This window comes from Penaeus chinensis, chromosome 37 (genome assembly GCF_019202785.1).
Source record: "Penaeus chinensis breed Huanghai No. 1 chromosome 37, ASM1920278v2, whole genome shotgun sequence".
Taxonomy (NCBI): Eukaryota; Metazoa; Arthropoda; class Malacostraca; order Decapoda; family Penaeidae; genus Penaeus; species Penaeus chinensis.
This window is the reverse complement of record NC_061855.1, coordinates 3163642-3186141: the sequence shown is the minus strand read 5'-3', so window position 1 is coordinate 3186141 and position 22500 is coordinate 3163642. Positions and strand designations below refer to the sequence as shown.

Genomic DNA, 22500 nt, shown 5'->3' with positions numbered 1-22500 from the left:
GAGACAGACAGACAGACAGACAGACAGACAGACAGAGGGAGACAGACAGACAGACAGACAGACAGAGGGAGACAGACAGACAGACAGACAGACAGACAGACAGACAGAGGGAGACAGACAGACAGAGGGAGACAGACAGACAGAGGGACAGACAGACAGACAGAGGGACAGACAGACAGACAGAGGGAGACAGACAGACAGACAGACAGACAGAGGGAGACAGACAGACAGAGGGAGACAGACAGACAGACAGACAGAGGGAGACAGACAGACAGACAGACAGACAGAGGGAGACAGACAGACAGACAGACAGACAGAGGGAGACAGACAGACAGACAGACAGACAGACAGACAGACAGACAGACAGACAGACAGACAGACAGAGGGACAGACAGACAGACAGAGGGAGACAGACAGACAGAGGGAGACAGACAGACAGACAGACAGACAGACAGACAGACAGACAGACAGAGGGAGACAGACAGACAGACAGACAGACAGACAGAGGTAGACAGACAGACAGAGGGAGACAGACAGACAGAGGGAGACAGACAGACAGAGGGAGACAGACAGACAGAGGGAGACAGACAGACAGACAGACAGAGGGAGACAGACAGACAGAGGGAGACAGACAGACAGACAGAGGGAGACAGACAGACAGAGGGAGACAGACAGACAGACAGACAGAGGGAGACAGACAGACAGACAGAGGGAGACAGACAGACAGACAGACAGACAGACAGAGGGAGACAGACAGACAGACAGACAGAGGGAGACAGACAGACAGAGGGAGACAGACAGACAGACAGACAGACAGACAGACAGACAGACAGACAGAGGGAGACAGACAGACAGACAGACAGACAGACAGACAGAGGGAGACAGACAGACAGACAGACAGACAGACAGAGGGAGACAGACAGACAGACAGAGGGAGACAGACAGACAGAGGGAGACAGACAGACAGACAGACAGACAGACAGACAGACAGAGGGAGACAGACAGACAGACAGACAGACAGACAGACAGACAGACAGACAGACAGACAGACAGAGGGAGACAGACAGACAGAGGGAGACAGACAGACAGAGGGAGACAGACAGACAGACAGACAGACAGACAGACAGACAGACAGACAGACAGACAGAGGGAGACAGACAGACAGAGGGAGACAGACAGACAGACAGACAGAGGGAGACAGACAGACAGACAGACAGACAGACAGAGGGAGACAGACAGACAGAGGGAGACAGACAGACAGACAGACAGACAGACAGACAGACAGACAGACAGACAGACAGAGGGAGACAGACAGACAGACAGACAGACAGACAGAGGGAGACAGACAGACAGACAGACAGAGGGAGACAGACAGACAGACAGACAGACAGAGGGAGACAGACAGACAGACAGACAGACAGACAGACAGAGGGAGACAGACAGACAGACAGACAGACAGAGGGAGACAAGCTTTTCGCACGGGGTTTCAGAAATAATTTGGTCTCATATCTTATGCATGTTTATCCTATTTACATGTAAATGTATATAGGAACTTGCGTCAGGATATATATTTTTATGTAGCATTCATTCGTTTATTTATTTATAACTATTTATAGTTTTTTCCTTTGCGTTTTTATTAAGCGCTTTTCAAGGGATATTAGTTTAGTTGGCTCTTACACATGTGTGATGTGTCATCAGATTCAGTATTTATGTTTAATCAGGGCAGTGAAACTCATGTTCGTATGAGTGTAATTTTACCAATTCATCGTGCAATGATAATGCAGAATAATTGTAAAATGTTTCTTTTCAAAGCTATTTGAAAGTGGAGTTGCAGAATCTCATTTTTCTGATGGATTATAAAATTTACTTATACTTCAGAGCCGTCCGCTATGAAGACTTATCGTTCGACGCCTACAACATGACAAAGGAACTCTTTGACTTCTTCCACCTGAGCTACCACCCTCGCGTGCAGTCCTTCCTCGACACGCACACCAAGCAGACCATCGGGGGCGTGTCCAGCACCTTCAGGGACTCCAAGACGGCGCCCATCCACTGGAAGACCGACCTCGAGTGGGCGGAAGTGGAGAGGATTCAGAAGGTGTGCCACAAAGCTCTCAAGCTGTGGGGTTACAACGTAGCCAAGAACGAGGAGCACCTGCGCGCGTTCATGCCCGTCGGCCGCTCCAAGTTCCCTTGATGAAACGAGAGGCGTAAACGACTCTATAAACAACTTTTGCGTAAACATGAAGATTATTTGTAATTGTTGGTTTTGGATTTGAAATATTGCGTGAGAATCAGAGAAGAAGAAGTAGAAGAAGAAGAAAAAGACAAAGACAAAGAAACCGCTGCCTTAAGAATAAGATTTGGTTGTGATATTTTCTTTCCTAATCTCTCCGACGGAACTTTTCGTGCGATATTCACTTTCAGTATGAAGGAGGCATTGCGTGTAAAAGTAGATTGCTTTCCCTCTGAATCTAAGTCAAATAAATGTAAGAACGTAATCAGTAAACTGTTTACAGGTTTTGTAAATATGAGAAAGCCTATTCTAACATGTGCTCTTTGCGTACCTTATGAACTAGAGGTGCTAATGGAGTGTTTCCTTCCCGTATAATATGAAACGCGTTCTTCCAACACAGAAAATATAGTTATTTTATGTTGATAAAACGGTGAAGAAAAATGTATAGGAATGGGAATGACATTCATGAAAATATTTACCTGCATAACCGTTGTGAAATACCCGGGGAACTCCGATGAACGGACTCGATGCCAAACGTACAACTTAAGTGTTATCTTCCGGTGCAAGGCCATGGAGTCTAACTGGTGGTCGCGCTGTAGGAAGACCACGTGCTCTAGTGTCGTGTGAAAGGACGACTCTCCTACGAGGTTGTTTCAATACAAACGCCTCACCCAGTTTATATGTTGGTGCTTGTCATGACGTATGAATATCACATGGGTAATAAAAAAGGCGATGTGACCTTGTGAATGGTTGGCAGATTTGGTGCTTTTGTAAGTGATTGTGTGTACGGATATATATATATATATATATTTGATTTTACATTTGTTATGGAAGAAAGTATTTCTTTCAATGCTGCAAAATCACTGTGGTGGGTAAAGTTGTATTAATTGCTGTTGTATTAAGTTTTTTTTTTTTTTTTATATAATGAAAGTTTATTTTTGGTTATCATGCACATTTTATTCCCATATATTTTTAATATTTGTTTCTTGAAAGTGTGCACGAGTTGTAAACAGATTTATTAGTATATATCACACAAGTTTGCCTCCTAGATAAAAACCTTAATATCAGTACGAAACACCAGTGAGTGGCGCTTTTTAACACAGCATACGGCAGAACACTGAGCTGTGATCAATAGTTGTATACCATCACCGTATTTACATTAATATATACTACTATATTTCAGTGAATGTTGACAGTATGAACTGTTTCAGTGAAATCTTTAAAACTTACAATATTTTTGTATCCATAAACATGTTAGTCATTATTAATATATTCTAATATGTTTGAACCTTGTCAGACATCGTTTTGTCTGACGCTAAAGATTGTTGGGGTATACATTTTTTTCTTTAATGTTCGACTGTCATGTTAACTTCTTGTAGCTGAACATTAGAAATGCTTGCTGATACCGTCATGAACTGGAAGATTTTTAGTGTGAAACAGAAATGTGCTGGCAATTAATGTGATTTTTTTTTACATCCCGTTTCTGATCACTTCCCTCCAAAGATGATACCACCAAATTTTTCAGTTCTAAAATAGCCTTTGTACTCTGTATGTGATCGATATCATGGTTATTTGGTATCGGCGTTGTGTGTACATAATAAAGCTGAATGTGGAGACAATGACATGTGTAGATTTTGCTTAAACTCCCCAAAAGTATGTCACTGAGTTTTCCCTCTTCAGTTCTTGAAAAATAATTGTGGCATTCTCATTATAAATGGCAGTGGAGAAATTAGTTTTTATCATTCTCATGGTCACTCTCCAGCATCGTCTTTAATCATCATCACTATCATATCGTCACCTCTACCATCAATTATCATGGTCACCGATGATCCAGGGGTATTTATAATGTAATCATTCAATCTAGGGCATTATCATTTATGCAAAACATCATTTTCCCCGTGATGATGGAATGTTGCTTCATCACTATCACGGATGTCCCGACCACGCAATTTCCTGTCTTTTTTTTTTATACATTTCCTTACCTTTGTTCCGATCTCTTTGTTCACGTAACTTTGCCCATAACGTCAAAAGAATCACAACAAAACAATATGTTACCGAGCTGAGTATTACATGGGAGAACTGCGTGGGTCAGGTAACTAAAGCTACTCGACTGTCAACTCGGTGATCCTGATAAACCAGTTACTATTTACCCCCTTTTAAGGACTTGTTTACTCTCTAAATATGAAATCTTTTATTTTAAATCTTCAAAAAATGCAGTATTGTATCTAAAAATCTCAAAATAAATTTGGTAAATGTATTTGGAGAATTTGAGGGAGAGCGAGTAAATGTACGAGTGAATGAGGGAGAGAGTAAGCGATAATGATAAACTGGGTGAGAGAAGTTGACAGCAAGAACGAGTGTGGACTGAGTGAATGAGTGAGTGCATCGTAAGTGATTGTATCGTGAGTGAGTGAGTAAATGTATCGTGAGTGCAATGTGAGTGTATCATGAAAGAGAGAGTGCGTGTGAGTGGGAGAGTGTGTGTGAGTGAGAGAGAGAATGAGAAAGGGGAAATGAGATAGAATGAGAGAAAGAGTGAAAGAGTGAGTGAGAAAGAGAATGAGTGAGTGCGTATGCATGTGTATGAGTATAAATGTATGTTTAGGCATATTTTGTAGCATCCCGAAACCTCTACACTTTGATACTGTTTCAAGTTTTATTACAGTCGCAACAAAACACAGCATCGAAGTTTGTACTGACGTACAAAGTTTTTAAAAAAAGGAAAATTAAGTATTTTCACAAAGTCAATAGAAAACCATTAAAGTACTTAATATGCTGGTATGAGTTTTAATTACAAGCAAAACATGGAAGTTTAAAATAAAGTGGAAAAAATACCTGACTACTCGTATTGTTTACACACACCATTCTTTACTTCACAAGGCTGTGGAAAGTTTCAATGTATATCTCGGCTTCTGTCAAAATATTTTGTCCTTATTACATACATTGGTCTTCATGTAAGAAATGTAAGTTGCATAAGGTTTTGCATCATATCGTATTCACCGCGAGCGAATTCCGTGTCCAAATAATTTACTTGACATTTTGATTGAATTATATCAAACAAATCAAGATATACACCCTATTTGATATTTTTGAACCTGTAAGGTTATATCATAGACGTACAAAATAATTTTGAATCAAATCGTACCCGTATAGAGTGAACATGTGTTTAATGAACTGTTAAAAAGGCACAGGAACATTTTAGGCACATTTACATTAAAAAAGTTTTATCAAGAAACTTAGGATGCGATTAAATTAAAATATAGAGCACTACTCCCCCCCCCCCCCCAATCCTTGCTCGTTGTTGCTGAGGGGAGGGGAGGGGTGGAGACTGAGACTGAGACCCAATGTAAGTGAGACCCCAGCCAAGGTCCTTAGCCCTCGCCTCAACTACTTTTGCATGGTCTCCTCTTCCTTTTCTACATCCCTTGTTCTGTCCACTTATCCTAATTGTTTAACTCCTCTTTTGCCCTGTTCACCATAATGCTTCCTACTCCCTTAACTCCTTCCCCTTAAAACAACCTTTACCTTGTACAATGAATCATCAGCTGCCTATCTCTACCCTTTCTAGTACTGTTCAACCTGTAACTTTACCCTACTCGTTAACTTGTCCCTGAACCTTTTCACTACTCTAATTTACCATAGCACCATATGAATTTTGATATATAGCACTTCCTTACATGGGGGCTTTGTCCCCCAAGCCTTACACTATCCCCATATCTTGATGTTGATGTGGCAAAAATTTTAAAATAAATAAAGAGCCCGAGCTGAGACTATGTGAAATACATCTGAAAAATATCATGCTCTGATTGGCTACCTGGAGTGTATCAAACCATATCAAGGTCAAGGCATACTCTTTCATATGAACTAAAAGGAGGTTTCAACAGGTTCCAATAATGTATGCATAAATAGCAAACATGTATCAGTGTATCAACGTGTTATGGGTTTCAGGAATGTTACCAAAAAGGCAAACATGCATGCATGTATGCCTGTGTGTGTGTGGTAGTGGGAGAGAGCAAAAATTAAAATTAAAATAAAATGTGTTTGTGAGTGAGTTAATTACATGAAATGTACTGAAAAAGTTTTTTTTATCATGGCAATTTATGTTTCATAATGACACCTTCTGGTAACAGAAAAAAGAAACAAACAAACCACTTTCAATAATCATTTATTTTTCAGAATGTTCACTGTAACAAAAGTTTCTTTTTTACGTCATTTCGCATCTTATCTACAGGCGGCCATAATGCCTGCCACAGAATCGAACTCAATCTTTTCAGTAATGTTCTTGGTCTTAACAGTCTCTTCTTGATTGGCAACGAGCACCAGGTTGCTTTCCTCCACCTTCCAGCCGTACTTATTCATCCACACCTGGAGAGTTTGTTCTGGACAGAGAAGAAAGGAGAGTTCAAAGTTAGAGAGGTTGTTATAGTTCTTGACTGAGCAGACACAGTAGAGGTCTAAAAACAAATCCTGGAAACCAATATGCATCTGACATTTGCTTTCCCAATACAGGAAGACTAAAACTCATTGAGAAGAGTATGAAACAATTTTTGTTCATTCTTCAACATCTGAGCCCAAACAGTACATTCTTTCAAAAATAATTACATGCGGAAATAATCTCACGCACATAAAATATATACACATATAAATAAAATGCTAAACCTTTTCATTAGGCACTACCATGGCAAAAAAAACTCACTAACATACCATCAATATTGCCAAGCAGCTGGGCTAGGACATGTTTCTCAATGTGCTGGTACGTTATGCCGATGACGTGGCAGATGTACTTGCGTATGCTGTCACTAAAGTCCTTTACTCCTGTGACCTGCAGTGAATTTTTAAATTAATTTAATTTATTCAACTTGTAATTCTTATTGGAACAGGCAAAACACAGCACCAAGAGGAAGAAAATGGTGGATAAGTGGAGGAGGAGGAGGAGGAGGTGACAAAGAATGGATGATGATGATAAGGATGGAGATAAGGATGAAAGATGATGATGAAGATGATGATAAGGATGAAGATTAGGATGACAAAAGAATGATAAAGGAAGAGAAGTAGTAGGAGAAGGGAAGGAAGGAAGAGGGTGATGGAAGATGAATTGGAAGATAACTTAGAGGAAGTAAAGGAGGAGGAGAAAAATGTATGAAATTTAAATGGACTTTGAAATGCTACGGATGAAGGAAGAGTAGAACAAAGAACAGATCTAGTACGAAAAAAAAAAAAAAATTCTAAAAGCATGGAATTAATGTTAATTCTTAAAAGTATGACATTGTGACAATTAAAAAGGTGGGTATGATTTGATACCAAGAAAAGAAATATATATGAATTAATACCAGCTAAATAATGATGATGATGATGATGATGATGATGATGATGATGATGATGATGATGATGATGATGATGATGATGATGATGATGATGATGATGATCATCATCATAATAATAATGATATAAAAAGAAAAAGAAAAAAGAGAATGAGAAAAAAACGAAAGAAAATCAACAAGGGTTTCCTTAGCCACCCACCAGATCAGCATATTGGTGCTTCTCCTCCCAGAAAGTGCTGAACTGGCACATCTCCAGCAAGTCGTGCAGGTACATGATGCGCTTGATGTTATTATCTTCCATCTGGCAAGAGAGAAGCAGTTCTAAGTAAATTCAGAGAACTATGGTGAGAAAATAGAAGATATCTGTTTACCTGTAACCAATCAGTACTTTATATTTGCAAGGAAACTTGTACTCTGTCTCAGTAAGGGTAATCATAACATATATGATTCAGCTAGTAATAAAATAATGTACAAACCCATAAAAAAAGCAAAGTGGTATGAATTTCTAGGACAAAATTACCAAAACTCTGTTCTTCTGTTAACCCCCATCACACAACTAAAACAATACCAAATCTAATTCATCAAATCCAAATTTCCAATACATAACATACACTAGATAAAGCAGCACAACACACACCTGATCCTGGCCAAGGAGGCACTTGCACAGAACGAAGTCTGTGTGGGGCAGGTTGGTGAGGGCCTTCATGAGGATCTGGCAGGCGACGCCCAGCTGGTAGGTGCCGGGGTTGAACTGGTACAGCTTCAGCAGAGCCAGGTTTGCCTCCAGGTCGTAGGTGTTCTCACGTGCCTGCAGCTCCACATATCTCTCCAGGGTTGAGATGTTTTCAGGGTTGTATCTGGAGAGAAAGGGAATAGAAATAATAATCAATAAAAGAGTATGTACAATAAGGAATACAAATAATAAGTAATACAACTGTGTGTATTATGTATTATATATTATATATTATATATTATATATTATATATTATGTATTATGTATTATGTATTATGTATTATGTATTATGTATTATGTATTATGTATTATATATTATATATTATATATTATATATTATATTATATATAATATATTATATATAATATATAATATATAATATATAATATATAATATATAATATATAATATATTATATATTATATATTATATATTATATATTATATATTATATATATATATATATGCTATCTAAAATAGAAAAAAAAAAGAATGAATCAAATAATTTTACAACTGAAAACATCTGTCATTAATCCCTTAGATCTTGATGCCATGACTATCACATCATGAAAAAAATTGACCTGAGGGGCAGGTGATGTGCACATGCAGTCATGGGAAATTTTAGCTGAAGGCCAGGGTGATGGGAATGACTCACCGTAAGAGCACAAAGCTCTTGCGGAGTGATTAAACTCAGTGGACATTCAGGAAGGGCTTTATATTATTTCCACTGAATAACAAGTGTGGAATGTACCATCTGTGACCCATGACTGGAAGATCGCTGGCTCCAGGAAGGACACTATTTCCATGTTCAGGATCTTATTCCTACTTGCTGTGACATTTGGCACAGTTTGCAGTGCAGAAAATTGAATGTCTTGACAAAAATAAGAAAATAACACATAACAGTGTTACTTATTGTTGTTATTATTAAACTGAGCGCTGGACTACCTAGGGAGAGGATAAGGAGTCTGGGCATGGAAAATAGTCTATTACTATCTGAGTTAAGCAAATCAAATGACAAATATAGATATATGAAAATGGCAAAAAAAATTTAAACACTTGTGCAGAAAAAGAGAAAATAACATTGCAAATGGGAGGCACAGAGTCTTGTCGCTGTAGATGAGTATTTGTGTGTGCCTGGCCACCCATCAGAGTGGGCACTCAAATAAGCCTAATGCCCGTATTTTGGGCCATGTGATGGCAGTGAAGCTTCCGGATCCAATGAGTTAAAGCCTTTTTCTCAGCCTTAATTGTACTTTCTTGTGTGATGGACTGAGTAGCCACCCTGATTTCTACAACTTTCAAATGAGGGAAAAGGTGGAAGGAGAGAGATGACTTTACTCTTTAACCAACAGAAGAGATATACACATAGTCATTAGCACACAACAAACCAGAAAACAAGAAAAAAATCCAAGTAAACCAGCAACTGTTTAGGCCTTTGATTTGCAAATGATAGTGGTCATACAGCACAAAAATAGCTTGGCAAAACTGCAGCCTCTATAATACAGTATAACTTTGTTACTAAAAATTACCTTATTTATCTGTGCTTTCCTCTAAAACAGTGGTTCCCAACCACTAGTTCACAAAGCCTTGAGGAAAAATATTGTTGGTCAATTAGCCCATTGGATCCAGCAGCTTCCCTGCTATCATGTGGCCCAAAATATGGGCATTAGGCTTACGTGAGTGGACACCCTGATGGTTGTGCAGCATGAAGGCCTGGCACATTTTTATTTTTTCCCCCATTTTTCAATGTCTATATTTGTTATTTAATTTGCTTTATCCTGATGGTAATAGACTGTTTTCCTTGCACATATTCCATATTATCTCTCTAAGTAGAGTATAACAATAATAATAACAAGGAACATTTTGTCATTTGTGTAACAAGTTTTCGTAATATTCAATTTTCTGCAATACAACCTGAGCCGCTGGTCATGGTGGGCGGGAACAGAATCCTCAGCATTGAAATAGCATCCCACCTAGTAGCCAGCACTCTTCCAGTCATGGCCTACAGACATTACATTCCACACTCAATAATCAATAGAAATAAGGCAAAAGCCCCTTCCTAAATGCTAAATGAACCTAATCACTCTCCGGTGCTTTGTGCACTTATGGCAAGTCTTTCTCATCACCCCAGCCGTCAGCCAAAATGCTAATGATGGAAAGTTCACATCACTCTGGCCCACTGCCAATTTTTCTCCCATGACAGCTTGTACATATCACCTGCCTCTCAAGTGAAGGTATTCTGACTAATTTCAAATAATAATTGCAAGGTTGATGGCAGTGTGAAACTAAAAGAGGTATAGTTTCAATCTCACACAGCCTTATAATACAAGGCAAACACTGCCATTAATAATCAAAACTAAATTTTTTTTTTTTTTTCGCCTGTAGTGCTTCCTTAGCGAGTTGATATTAATACAACGGGCAGCATGTAATACTTTGGTATACATTTATAAAATGACTACACTAAGCTAGGGCAAATCTAAGGAAAATCTAGTAAGTACAACCACTGATACATGAAATAACCTGCACAGGCTAAGAAAAACGTCAGAAAATAATAAAACAGGTCACAACAAATATCGCATTGGGGACTGTCCATGGCAATCAGGTAGGGGTCAAGGGTTAGAAATACATAATGATTGGGTGGGGGTCTGAGGTTGTAGCTCCCAGATGAGGGTCTTGTGGATTCCCAGGAGCGGTTGGAACAATAAGTCTCAGAGTGATATGGTCACTTCATAAAAAATTACCATTACTTTCACTTAAATCCTTTAAGATGGAAAATATATGTATGCATATTACACCGTAAAAAAAATTGAAACCAGAAAAACTAATTGCTTGGTTTGATGGCCGTGTGAAACTAAAACTATTCCATAAAAACTAAACAAAAAAAATTGCAAGACATTTGTCCTATTCTTAAGCATCCAGGCCAGCTCTTAAGAAACTATCGCAAGTGGGTAGATCTGGACCTACGCAAGCCATTATTAGCATCTTTTACGGGACCCTTATATAAATAATAACCCCATGTCTACGCAAGATTTAATATTAAAACCCTATATCAGAAAATAGCTCTTCAAAAAGTGGATATATCCGAACGAAAGACCCCGCCGGGCCGACATCTGGCGGGGCAACACTTCACGCAGGATATTTCCAATTCATATCACTCCCCCGAGCGCAGATTCCTTCTCAATCTAATGGAAACAATCTTTCTTAACTTTTGTATTAATATTTATCCTCTCTTACCTCTCAATGCCCCTGAGCATTGAAGCTACGGTGGCCCGCATTGCCTCTGCCTGTTCCGCCATTGTTGATGTTTGACAACCGAAGGACTACGGGTGTAATATTTTTTCCTATAGTCGTTTTTTTATTGTACTTACTCAATTTTTATCTATTATTAGTTTCCATTATTAATTAATTTCGCATATACATGTTACAGTTACTATTGTAGTTTGGGCTGTTGCTGCATATGGAAAAAAAATATTTATACAGTTTCAAATTATCTACAAGATGTTGTACAAAAAGTACGTATCTACTTTTAACCTCTCGTACCTATAATAATAAACATAATATAAAAATATAAAACAAGGAGAGAACCACTGCACAAAAAATTAAGAAAGAAAAAAAAAAAACATTCCTTTATCGCTTACATTTACTTACGCGTATGGTTGTTTATTCTATTCCCTGTAATTGTGAATAATATTTCTACTTAAAAAATCATCTACAAAAAACTACCTCATCTATGGTTTGTCATGTGAACTTTCACATAAATATTTGTGTATTTTCATTTTCATTTTTTTTTTTCTTCTTCTTCTTCTCATTTACCACAATGCAAATATACTTTCCGAATGTAAATAATTCTCTATTTCATGGATTCTTTTCAATATGTATACTGGGAAATCATTTGTAAAAACTGCATTTATCGCGTTTTATGAATGAATTACCGTTACCATAGCAACCAACGTAAACAAATACTTGGGCTGAAAATGCAACTTGACGTGTAGTTGCTCCGCGCCACACAACATGGATCCATTATATTTGGCGTTAAGTGCTTTTAGAAGACGGAAATTCGAAAAATGTATTGAAATATGTACGACTCTTTTAGCTACTAATCCCTATGATCAGGTGAGTAGAGATATATGTGCTAATTGACCTGTTGCAGTTTTTTTTTTATATTTTATTTGTTTTTTTTTTATTTAATGTTTAGCTTTTCTTAGAAAAAAACATGGTTTGGAGTAATCAAGACAGTAATTTCTAAATTACTTATCTGTATGTCTAGAATCCATTCAAAGAAAAGAAATAAAGGAACTTTGCTGCAAATTATTGGAGATGAAGATATGACCATAACACATAGTCATGGATTGGTTATAATTATGTTTCTGAATATGAATGTAATTTTATAAATAATGAGTATGAAATTTATATGATCACAGACAGAAAAAGATGTACAGCAAAAAAATCTTGAAAATCAAAAGGAAATACAATATTGGTGAACATTATGGGACCCAAGAAAATATTGTATGATCCATTAAGGAGAAATGTCATATTTATTTGCTATATGTCATTAGTAAAACACTATCTAATCCACCAAAGTTTAATAAAAAAAAGATATTAAGTATCAACATTTACAAAGAAAATCTTCATGGTAGGCTGTATGGAGCCTAAAGACACGAGCATTAACGGAAGAGGTTTGGGTGGACGAGTGTGATGGAGAAGAGGAGGGATTAGCAGATGTGTTAATGGATGACAACACCATTGCTTCAGTGGCACGGCCAGGAACATCCCTTCGCACCGCTCCACCGTCTTCTGCTGGTGGCACTGGTGGACCATCTCAAGCCTTCAGGTTGGCATTATGTATTTGGTAATCTGTAATATTCATGTACATTTCATTTTATGATTTTGACATTTCCTGAGAACATTAAAGGGAATGTGGATTCTATGTTTTTCACTAGTAACATGTCTGTATTACATGTCAACCATTCTGTCTGTGTTAACATGGCAGACCTGCCACACAATCGGGACGACCTCTGAGTGGAGTGGTACGTCCAGGATCACAGGGAGGACGGCCAGGCACAATGGACCAAGCTTTACGCACCCCAAGGACAGCCCAGACAGCTCGTCCTGTCTCTGCAGCTTCTGGTTTGTGTTGCATGTACTCTGCAGAAAATTTGAAAACTGTAGCATTCCTTTACTTATTGTAGGTGTATGCATTCTTCCTATACCTTTGTCATATGGACATTTGTTTCTAAGGGGGTACATCACTTTTTTAATATATATCTTTAACTCCAAAAAGGTATTCTGTGGTTATGACACTCATTTACGTTTATTTATAAAATGAATAAATAATATATCTTACATAAAATACAGAGATACCCTGATGTATGTTTTTTTATAACTTATTTCACAGATTTTCTCAAATTTGTTTGAATACCTCCATAACAGCACACACTAGGTATAAAATAACTTTATGCTTTCTAAAGTTATCTCCTTAACTTGTGTCTGGGTCTGAAATTTCCTTTTTACTCTTTTAAGCTAGAAACAAGTGAATATCCTGCATTACTTTTACTAAATATTGAATTTACATTTCTGCAGGACGACATGTGCGCCTAGGGACAGCATCTATGTTGCCTTCAGGAGAGGGTCCTTTCATCAACTTAGCTCGGTTGAATGTTGCCAAATATGCAAGCCAACCAAATATTGCAAAGGCTTTATTTGAGTATATATATTATCATGAGAATGATGTAAGGCATGTGAGTATAGAAATGAATCAGTTTTTCTATCATATACTTATCCTAATGATGCAGGGAGCAGGTATTGTTCACCATAGTTTTGTTTTGTGAATTGTCTTTACACAGTCCTCAGCCATCAAAGAAGTAATTAGTAGGTTATGGAATCTTTCTTGATTTCTCCTTTCATTGAAAAATTGCGTATTTTCTAATGTTGTTAACATAGATGCTGTTATTATTGTTATTAACATCATAATGTTATAAAACTACTAACTACAATATTTCTGAAAATCAAGGAAAACAGTAAACCGGTGGGATAGTAATACTAGTGACTGACTTCTTCAGCACACGTGGAGCCATTTTTGTGTAAATACGATTAATAAACTAAACTCACATACTTGCCATCCCTGACAGCAATCATTTAAACTGTGTTACTAGATCTATTGTCACTCTATTACTTGTCTAAAAACTATGTCCGGCTTCCCTACATCTTCTTTCTCTTTGATCTTGTAGGCAGTAATGTAAAGACTGAGAAACATGACATCTCCAGTTTAGTACAGGACTGTGATATCCCTACTCATGACAACTTTTTCCCCATCAACAGGCATTGGATTTGGCAGCTCAAGCCACACAAGCACAAGAGTTCAAGGACTGGTGGTGGAAGGTACAGCTCGGACGTTGCTACTACAGGCTTGGTTTGTTTCGTGATGCTGAAAAACAATTTAAAGTGAGTTTTGTGCTATTTCATCTTAACATAGTGTGTTGGGAATGATAAATGACCATTATATTGTATATTTCTCAATATTTCATTACATGAATTTTAAATTAGTACCCAATGATGAGTATGATTCAGAAAATAGCTTCAAGCATTGTAATTCTTTTATATGTTACAGTCTGCCTTGCAACAGCAAGACAATATTAACACCTTTCTCCTCCTTGGTCGAGTGTACATCCGCCTAGACCAGCCAATGGCAGCTCTTGAGATTTATAAGAGTGGGCTTGACAAATTCCCTGGCGAAGTAACTTTACTTACTGCTATAGCAAGGTTTGGAAATTTTATTGTTCTTTCTTGCAAAGCAGTATTTGACAATATAACACTATAACAATTAATATTGTTATAGATTTATGTATTTTCATGTTACCCTTGTAATTTCTTTTTTTTTCCCCAATGAAGGATTTATGAAGGCTTGCATGACCTGACAAAAGCTGTGAAGTTTTACAAAGATGTCCTGCATTATGATGCTACGCATGTTGAGGCCATTGCATGTATTGGAACCAACCACTTTTACACCGATCAGCCTGAAGTAGCCTTGAGGTTTTATAGGTAAGTATTATGTTGCTTAAAAAAACTGTGAGTGATGTTCACAAGCCAAATATTACCCTTGAAAGTATTTTTATAAAATACCAAAGTTCTATAGGTAATTATCTTTCAAGAAATATTTGATGTCTCTCATGTTCACTAACACCCTTTTAAGTACTATGCTATGTATTACATTATAATTCAACTTGATTCTAGTAAATTTTTCCAATTTTCCTGATATATTCTATTATTGCAATCTTCCATTCCCAGGCGACTGCTACAGATGGGTATCTACAACTGTGAAATATTCAACAACTTGGGCTTGTGCTGCTTCTATGCGCAACAGTATGACATGACTCTCACTTGCTTTGAGCGGGCATTAAGCCTTGCAACTGATGAGAGTGTTGCAGATGTTTGGTACAACCTAGGCCACATTGCATTAGTATGTATAAGTAATTGTTTTGAATGACAAAGTCTTTCATTATTTGTGTATGTTCCTATGAACAAAAACAGTTTAGAGAGATATACTTAATAGAAGTATCCAAGCGATTGTATACATTTAAACATTTAGACACCTAATTCAATTAAACATTCTCCAGGGCATTGGCGATATCAACCTGGCATACCAGTGCTTCCGCCTTGCTCTAGTGGCCAACAATGACCATGGCGAATCCTACAACAACCTGGGCGTTTTGGAATACCGACGGGGAAACTACGACACTGCTCGTGCTTTCTTCATGACCTCTGCTACTTTAGCCCCTCACATGTTCCAGCCTCATTTTAACCATTCTAAACTTGCTCATAAGGTAGGACTTATAGTGAAATATTAGTGATAATGGTGTCTACTATTTTGATAAAAATATGGTTTCAATTATACTTTAATAGCTCAAACTGTTTTCATTTGGATAATTATATGGATAATTTAGACCCTTTTAAAGATGCGGGTTTTCATTGTGTCCACATTTACCTGCGGACAGCAAATGCCATATTGTGTTCTTTATGTGACCATCATCAAACCAAAGAAAATACTTGATAAAGATATTATTAACCTTGAATGGATGAATATAGAAATTGGCATCCACAGGTATGTGTCCACCAATGATGATATAAGGCACAAGTACAAATTATCCACTTTATAATTATTTCAATATAAAATAATTTATCAAAATAATTGTATAGTGAAGTAGATATACTCAAGACACTGAATTCTGCTGCCCTTTCAGGGTAAATTTTTGCTTCTTTTCTAGTTCCTTGTAACATATTTTGCATAGTTGAAGATGACAAATTTCTAGAAGAGCATAGTGCACTTAATATTCTTAATGGAAGTGAAACTGACTGAAACATATCCTTATCAGTTACATGTTTAGTGATGCCTTCCACACATATTTTTAGCATTTTGTTCCCTTGACTATAGTTGTTTTAAAGCATACATATTTCTATTTCTCATGGAAAATATTACCTATTGGTTTTACATTAATAAAGCTGTACATAATACTTATAAAAAAATATTATTTTGTGCAAAAATATGAAGCAGCAATATGTATAGGATTACATGAACCATAATTACTTTTCTTTTGCAGACTGGAGATCTACAGACAAGTTACATCATTGTACAGAAAGCACTGCAAGTTTTTCCAGCTCATGTTGACTCAAAAGAATTATTGAGCGCACTGGAAACACACTTCCACACCCTGTAAACTGTATCAAAATATATACAAGCTGATATACATAATAAGAGGACTCTCTAGTCACTGTATTTATCTATATTTTGTTTTCACTCCAGTTCATATTCATAGCCATGTATCATCACAAATATATTGTTGAAAACTACTGCTTTTTTTTTCTTTCTTTAAGAGCAAAGCAATTTTTTTCTTAAAAAGGAAATCCAGGATTTCAAAATCAAATTTATAATAAGAATGGCAATCACGATAAATCACTATGATAATATGCAAGTGATGCAAGTTGTATTTTTTTCCAGGTTACCAATTATGAAACAAACAGCATTTCTGAAGCACTTTTAATTCAAGTGTACCATTACAATATTTTCATTTATAAAAAGTTAAGCAGTGGTTGAGAACATACTACACACACTGTCACTGGGAGCCTTCCTGAAGCAACCTAAACCAAACTCCTGTAACTTCCTCTTAATCTCTGAAGGATTTTCAATAGGATACAACTGGCAACTGTTGCAGTCAGAAGAAAAATATACCAAACTCTGGGTCCATGCCGGCTCATTCATAAAACAGACAAGAAAAATTTAATATCATTTGGAAATTAACAAAATGTATATTCTCCAAAATAACACTTTCTGTTTACAGACTAGCAGATCTTGCAAATTTGTGTTTTGATTTGAAATGCAAAATTAGATGTGAATATCTACTTATTTCCAGGGAGTTTTTCTTCTAGACTCAATGTACCTGAATATTCTTAATGTGCACCCTTACAGAGGCTCTCTTAGTTGATGGCTCCTTAATTTTAATCATTAAAAAAAAAAAAAAACACCAGCTGAGGTTTCTTTAGTCTCTCTCGGCAATGGCACTCAGGTGGTAGTCGATTTCTTGCTCAGACAAAGTCCTGCAAAGGGTTAAAAAGTTTTCAAATTAATTCTGACCTATTATTCATTAATAGTACTTTATTTTCTTTTCCTTATTCTCTTTTTCTTTTTCTTTTTTTACTCTATATTACCAATATCTTTTCTATGTTGGGTTCTGTATTATGAAAAGATAAAATAAAAGTTTAATATACATATATATGCACAAAAACTACAACAGACAATAAGAATTCCCTTTTACAAAATTGTATTTGACTTTCCAACATTAACAAATTTCATCCCTTACTGTCATTTAATACTATTTATCGTCCCTTCTCATACTGAGACATTATTAAACACATTTAGGTTACTGCAACACTTCTATCCTCTCTTATATTTCTCTGAACCAAGAAACACAGATTGAATAACAAGCCAGATAAATTCCTTACCTAAACTTTGGTTCCTCTTTTGAAACGACAGCGACCTCAATTTCTGTGGGTTTGAAATCTGCTGACAGGACAGTCATAAGGCAAGTAATGGCCATCTGGACAGTCTCGTCATGGGAGTAATTTGTCTTTTTGCGGTACCTGGAAAGTTGAATGCAGGGGTTTAAGAATCAGTGAATCGGAAGCAAAGGTTTATCAATCAGTGAATCAAACGCAGATTATAGAATTTTCAAATATATTACAAAGTAGTATTTGTTAGCATGCATACTTGGAAGATATTAACCAGGAAAACAAATATATGGTTCCTAGAGCAAAGAGGAAGAGTTAGGTTCTTGTCTCTCATTCTATTGTACTTTGTTTTTTTGTTTTAAATATATACATGTATATGTATATATTTTTTTTTAACACCTACTTCATAAAAAATGCATTTCCCAATTATTTGCACTAAATAACTGTTAACATCTGTAAGATCTCAATTACACAAATACAGAAATTCAGCTTTCCAAGGGTCTTCCTCCTCTTCCCTGGCTATATAACATAAAGACTAAAATTATCAACAAGTATGTTTAAGGCATACAAAACTACCATTCTTATTTCCATAAACCCTTGGCCAACATTTATAAACCCACTCACTTCTTTTCTAAGAAGCTGTTAGCCTCTGTCTGTTTGACCCCAGCAGAGCAAGCGCGGTTCCCACAGTAGTAGCCTGCAGGATCTGTCTTGTAAACACAGGGTCCAAGCTCATCATCATAGCCTATAAGTATCATGCCTGTAAAACGAATAAAAGGAAAACGAGTTATATAATGCTCAATCATCATTTCATAATATTGGGAATTCTGAAGACAGGCAAACATATCCTAATATGAAAATGCCTCAATACTGTCAAGCTTTACTGTAACAAGAGACTCAGACTGACAAGTACTTACAGCATCCTAAAGGACGCATCTCAGCGTTCTGCGTGTAGACCTGGTTGATGTCAGCAATGCGTCGGCAGAGGACATCAATTGGGATGTCGTAGCCATACTTGTACTTGTAGTTGTTGGCCTCATGCTGGGCCACCATCACCTGGTAGCTGCTGTCAGCTACAGAGAGAAGATGGCATATATGGTTTTAATTTATATTGCAAATAAAATAAATGAATACGAGAGTTAGAAAGGAATTTTTCTTCTTTTAATTTTTGTGCGAGCCTCGGAATCTATGAGAACTAGCTATCTTGTGGATTATAATATAGTTATACAAAGCATATTCTAAGCAATACAGTTAATATCACAAAAAACTTTTGTATATTTCATAATCTAACAGTAATAACAAGTAATCTACTTCATTAAAATAACATCAAAATTTCTGTTATCCTATGTTCAATATCTGACATTCTTCATGATTATAAACTCTCCACCCCTTCATATTAACAAGATGACAGTGCAAACAAAAGCTAAGCAATGGGATACTCACGTTGCATGCCAGTCATGACGCAACCCAAGTTGTCCGTCAGCTGGTACATGTGGGTCACTGTAACTGGGTCAATCAGCTTATCCTGGAAGAAATAGAAATGTAAATGCACTATATTACCTTTGTTTGATTTTATAATAAAGTACGTTTTTAGTACAAAAATAAGTATATGTACCTACTTTACCTATTTAAGTACAAGTATTTCTTTAACAAGGCAAACCAAACAAATCAACAAAACCAAGGCCAAGATTTTGAAAAAAGTCTGGTTCCAGCACCAAAAACACTCATATCTTTTGATGATGAAATAATGTGGTGTGAGGAATGAGCCCTCAGAAAAAAACAGTAAAACTATAATACATCTATACTTTAAATTCACTCACAAGAAAAAGAAAAAATCTATAACAAACATTTCTTTAGAAAATATAGAACACTTACAGGGACCTTCTTCTGGGTTACACAAACAGCAGTGTCCTCGCCTTTGCAGGCTACTGAAGTCTGTCCACCCTGGTTGATGGCCTTGAAGGCATATTCTGGAGGGAGATAAATAATTTTATTTCTCTTCCCGTACAATGCACCTCATATAAAAACTAAAAGAAAAATAGAATAAAACAATCATAAACAAAGTATCATATATTGATTAATGATCTCAATTTGCATAAACATGGAAAGGGAGAGAAAGAGAGTTAGAGGAATACAAATAATCAGCAATTGCAAATGAAAATACTTCCTAAACTTTCTCAAAAACATTTCATATACTTTCTTGACTCACTGCTTTGGTTTACGGATTCAGTTTGCACAGATGGCTCCACAGGTGTTCTGCCACCAAAGGAGTCAATTAGCAGGCCTACGTGATCATCTGATTTCCCATTTCCTTCAGTTTAATGGATTCAAATTTTTTTTATTTTTTTTTATTGATTGTAACACTATTATTATTACTGACATTATGATTATTATATTATTATTAACAATACTAACTTCATTAAAAAAAAAAAAATTGAATATGAAAGAAGAAGGTAGAGATGAGACCAGTAGGACTAGTAATTGAGTTCTTGATGACTAAGCATGTTGAGCCACCTATGTGTAAACAATCAATAAACTAAAATCATAGTGGAAATGCCATATTTTCTTGCCACCACAGAGTAAGTGGGTTAACCATATCATCACAACTGATTCAATCCTAACACAGAATAAAATATAAAAGCAAAAACCAAGTAATACGAAAATCTATTCTCAGACACTGGGTGGTATCATCAGGTTCAACTAAAAAAGAGAAACACTTTACTGTTCTAAGAGCTATTTTGTCCTCCTTTGTTTATTATTATTATTATTATTATTATCATTATTATTATCATTATTATTATTATTATATATATATATATATATATATATATATATATATATATATTTCTATCGCTTTCCAATAACATATAAAGAATGTTCGTACTACAATTTTTCCCCATGACTTGAAATTGGAAAACTGCCTTGTTTAGACTTTCAAACTACATTTTCTCATAGCTAACCCAATCACAACACGAGGCCCCAATATCGAACAACATGTGTGCGTGCATGCGGAGTCAGATGCTCGAGGGAAAGATTAGAAGCACAGGAAATACAAAATTACCCTGCTCTCTATACTCCTGGCTGCGGCATAAACAATCTTACAAGTAACTTTGCCTGGGCTAAACAAGTGCACAATTTTGAGCAGGCATGACCATGCATGAGGCAAAGATGTCAAGAGTGGTTCTACCATCTCACCAGCGCAAATGGGTTAACAGTCCTACACAAAATATTTCACAATTTCTTCTTCAAAGTTCTGCTAATTCAAGGATTTGTTGTCTTTTCTGAGAACAGACCAATTTACAATTTAATACGATAAACAAAATATTTAATAAAATATCAAGCCAACTTGATTCCTGTTCCATATTCTTGAACCTAGGAATGTATCCACTTGTACCTCCATGATTTCAGTATTCTGTCAAAGGCCAACAAATCATCTCTTATACTGAGCTTGGACAGGTTCATTATTTAATGGCACGTCACATGGGTGGTTTACAAAATATCTTGCATGTGGCATGGAGGGAATCGTGTGTGCTGAGTTACTGCAGGCATACAGTATTCTAGAAGGTTAATCTTTACAGTATGGACTCAATAACCTGGGGCAAATTGAAGATGATATTCTTGTAGAGGACAAAAAATTGCAGTTGTCAGTACAAGAAATAATCTGTAGAAATGAACTGTAACTCTACAAATAAAGGAAAGATTAATGGAAAGTGCCGCTCATAGCCTAAGTCCACTCAGTGCTCCCAAGTTTCAGCTCTATCTTGCTGTGCATACTGAGGGAAAGACACTGTTTCCCAGGTGAGGTTGTGTACTTAGTCTCTGGTGTGTGCATCCATACGATATAGATTTACCTCTGATAAATTAATGAGCTTCATTTCACTCTATGCAAATTGTTTTCAATAATTAGGAGTGTCTTGTACATTCTTCAAAAGAATTATCTTAGTTTTGCTCAATTTCCATACTTGCTTCAAGCTTTACCGTGATTTTTTTTTTTTTTTATATAGCAAAGCCAAATTTTGAAGTTGCTTTTACACAGTGATAGATATTTAATCTCATATAGAATTGATGGTTATCCACTTGTGACCTCATATTTACCACAAAATTATAAAATTATCCACAGCATATCATCGCTCACTAAGTACACAACACCCTCACACAACCAGAGTTCTTAGGGTTACGTTTTCTATACAAAATAGTTGTGGCAGTTGGCATG

At 36.5% G+C, this 22500-nt stretch overlaps 4 protein-coding genes across 4 annotated transcripts in view; 2 read left to right on the top strand and 2 right to left on the bottom strand.

The window, feature by feature from the left end:
• Nucleotides 1–2197, top strand: part of LOC125045724 — a 55932-nt gene extending 53735 nt beyond the window's left edge. The window contains exons 7-8 of the mRNA XM_047643155.1: nt 1727–1736; nt 1879–2197. Coding sequence (XP_047499111.1) covers nt 1727–1736; nt 1879–2197 — 329 coding nt within the window. The remainder of the gene's footprint in view (nt 1–1726; nt 1737–1878) is intronic.
• A 4187-nt stretch (nt 2198–6384) lies between these two features.
• Nucleotides 6385–11654, bottom strand: LOC125045407 (eukaryotic translation initiation factor 3 subunit K-like). Its single transcript, XM_047642618.1, has 5 exons — nt 11523–11654; nt 8195–8414; nt 7757–7858; nt 6941–7058; nt 6385–6615 (listed from the first exon to the last, which is right to left on the bottom strand). The coding sequence occupies exons 1-5, from the start codon at nt 11582–11584 to the stop codon at nt 6458–6460; spliced, it is 660 nt and encodes a 219-aa protein (XP_047498574.1). The 5' UTR covers nt 11585–11654; the 3' UTR covers nt 6385–6457.
• A 334-nt stretch (nt 11655–11988) lies between these two features.
• On the top strand, nt 11989–17877 carry LOC125045400 (tetratricopeptide repeat protein 8-like). Its single transcript, XM_047642611.1, has 10 exons — nt 11989–12401; nt 12926–13119; nt 13279–13415; nt 13869–14026; nt 14607–14729; nt 14896–15047; nt 15177–15326; nt 15573–15744; nt 15902–16108; nt 16883–17877. Exons 1-10 carry the CDS (start codon nt 12300–12302, stop codon nt 16997–16999), a joined length of 1512 nt encoding a protein of 503 aa, XP_047498567.1. The 5' UTR covers nt 11989–12299; the 3' UTR covers nt 17000–17877.
• Nucleotides 17305–22500, bottom strand: part of LOC125045406 (proteasome subunit alpha type-6-like) — a 6593-nt gene continuing 1397 nt past the window's right edge. The window contains exons 2-7 of the mRNA XM_047642617.1: nt 20163–20257; nt 19731–19812; nt 19205–19360; nt 18912–19047; nt 18282–18419; nt 17305–17876 (exon numbers count right to left, since the gene is read on the bottom strand). Of these exons, the coding sequence (XP_047498573.1) occupies nt 17819–17876; nt 18282–18419; nt 18912–19047; nt 19205–19360; nt 19731–19812; nt 20163–20257 (665 nt within the window). The 3' untranslated portion in view covers nt 17305–17818. The remainder of the gene's footprint in view (nt 17877–18281; nt 18420–18911; nt 19048–19204; nt 19361–19730; nt 19813–20162; nt 20258–22500) is intronic.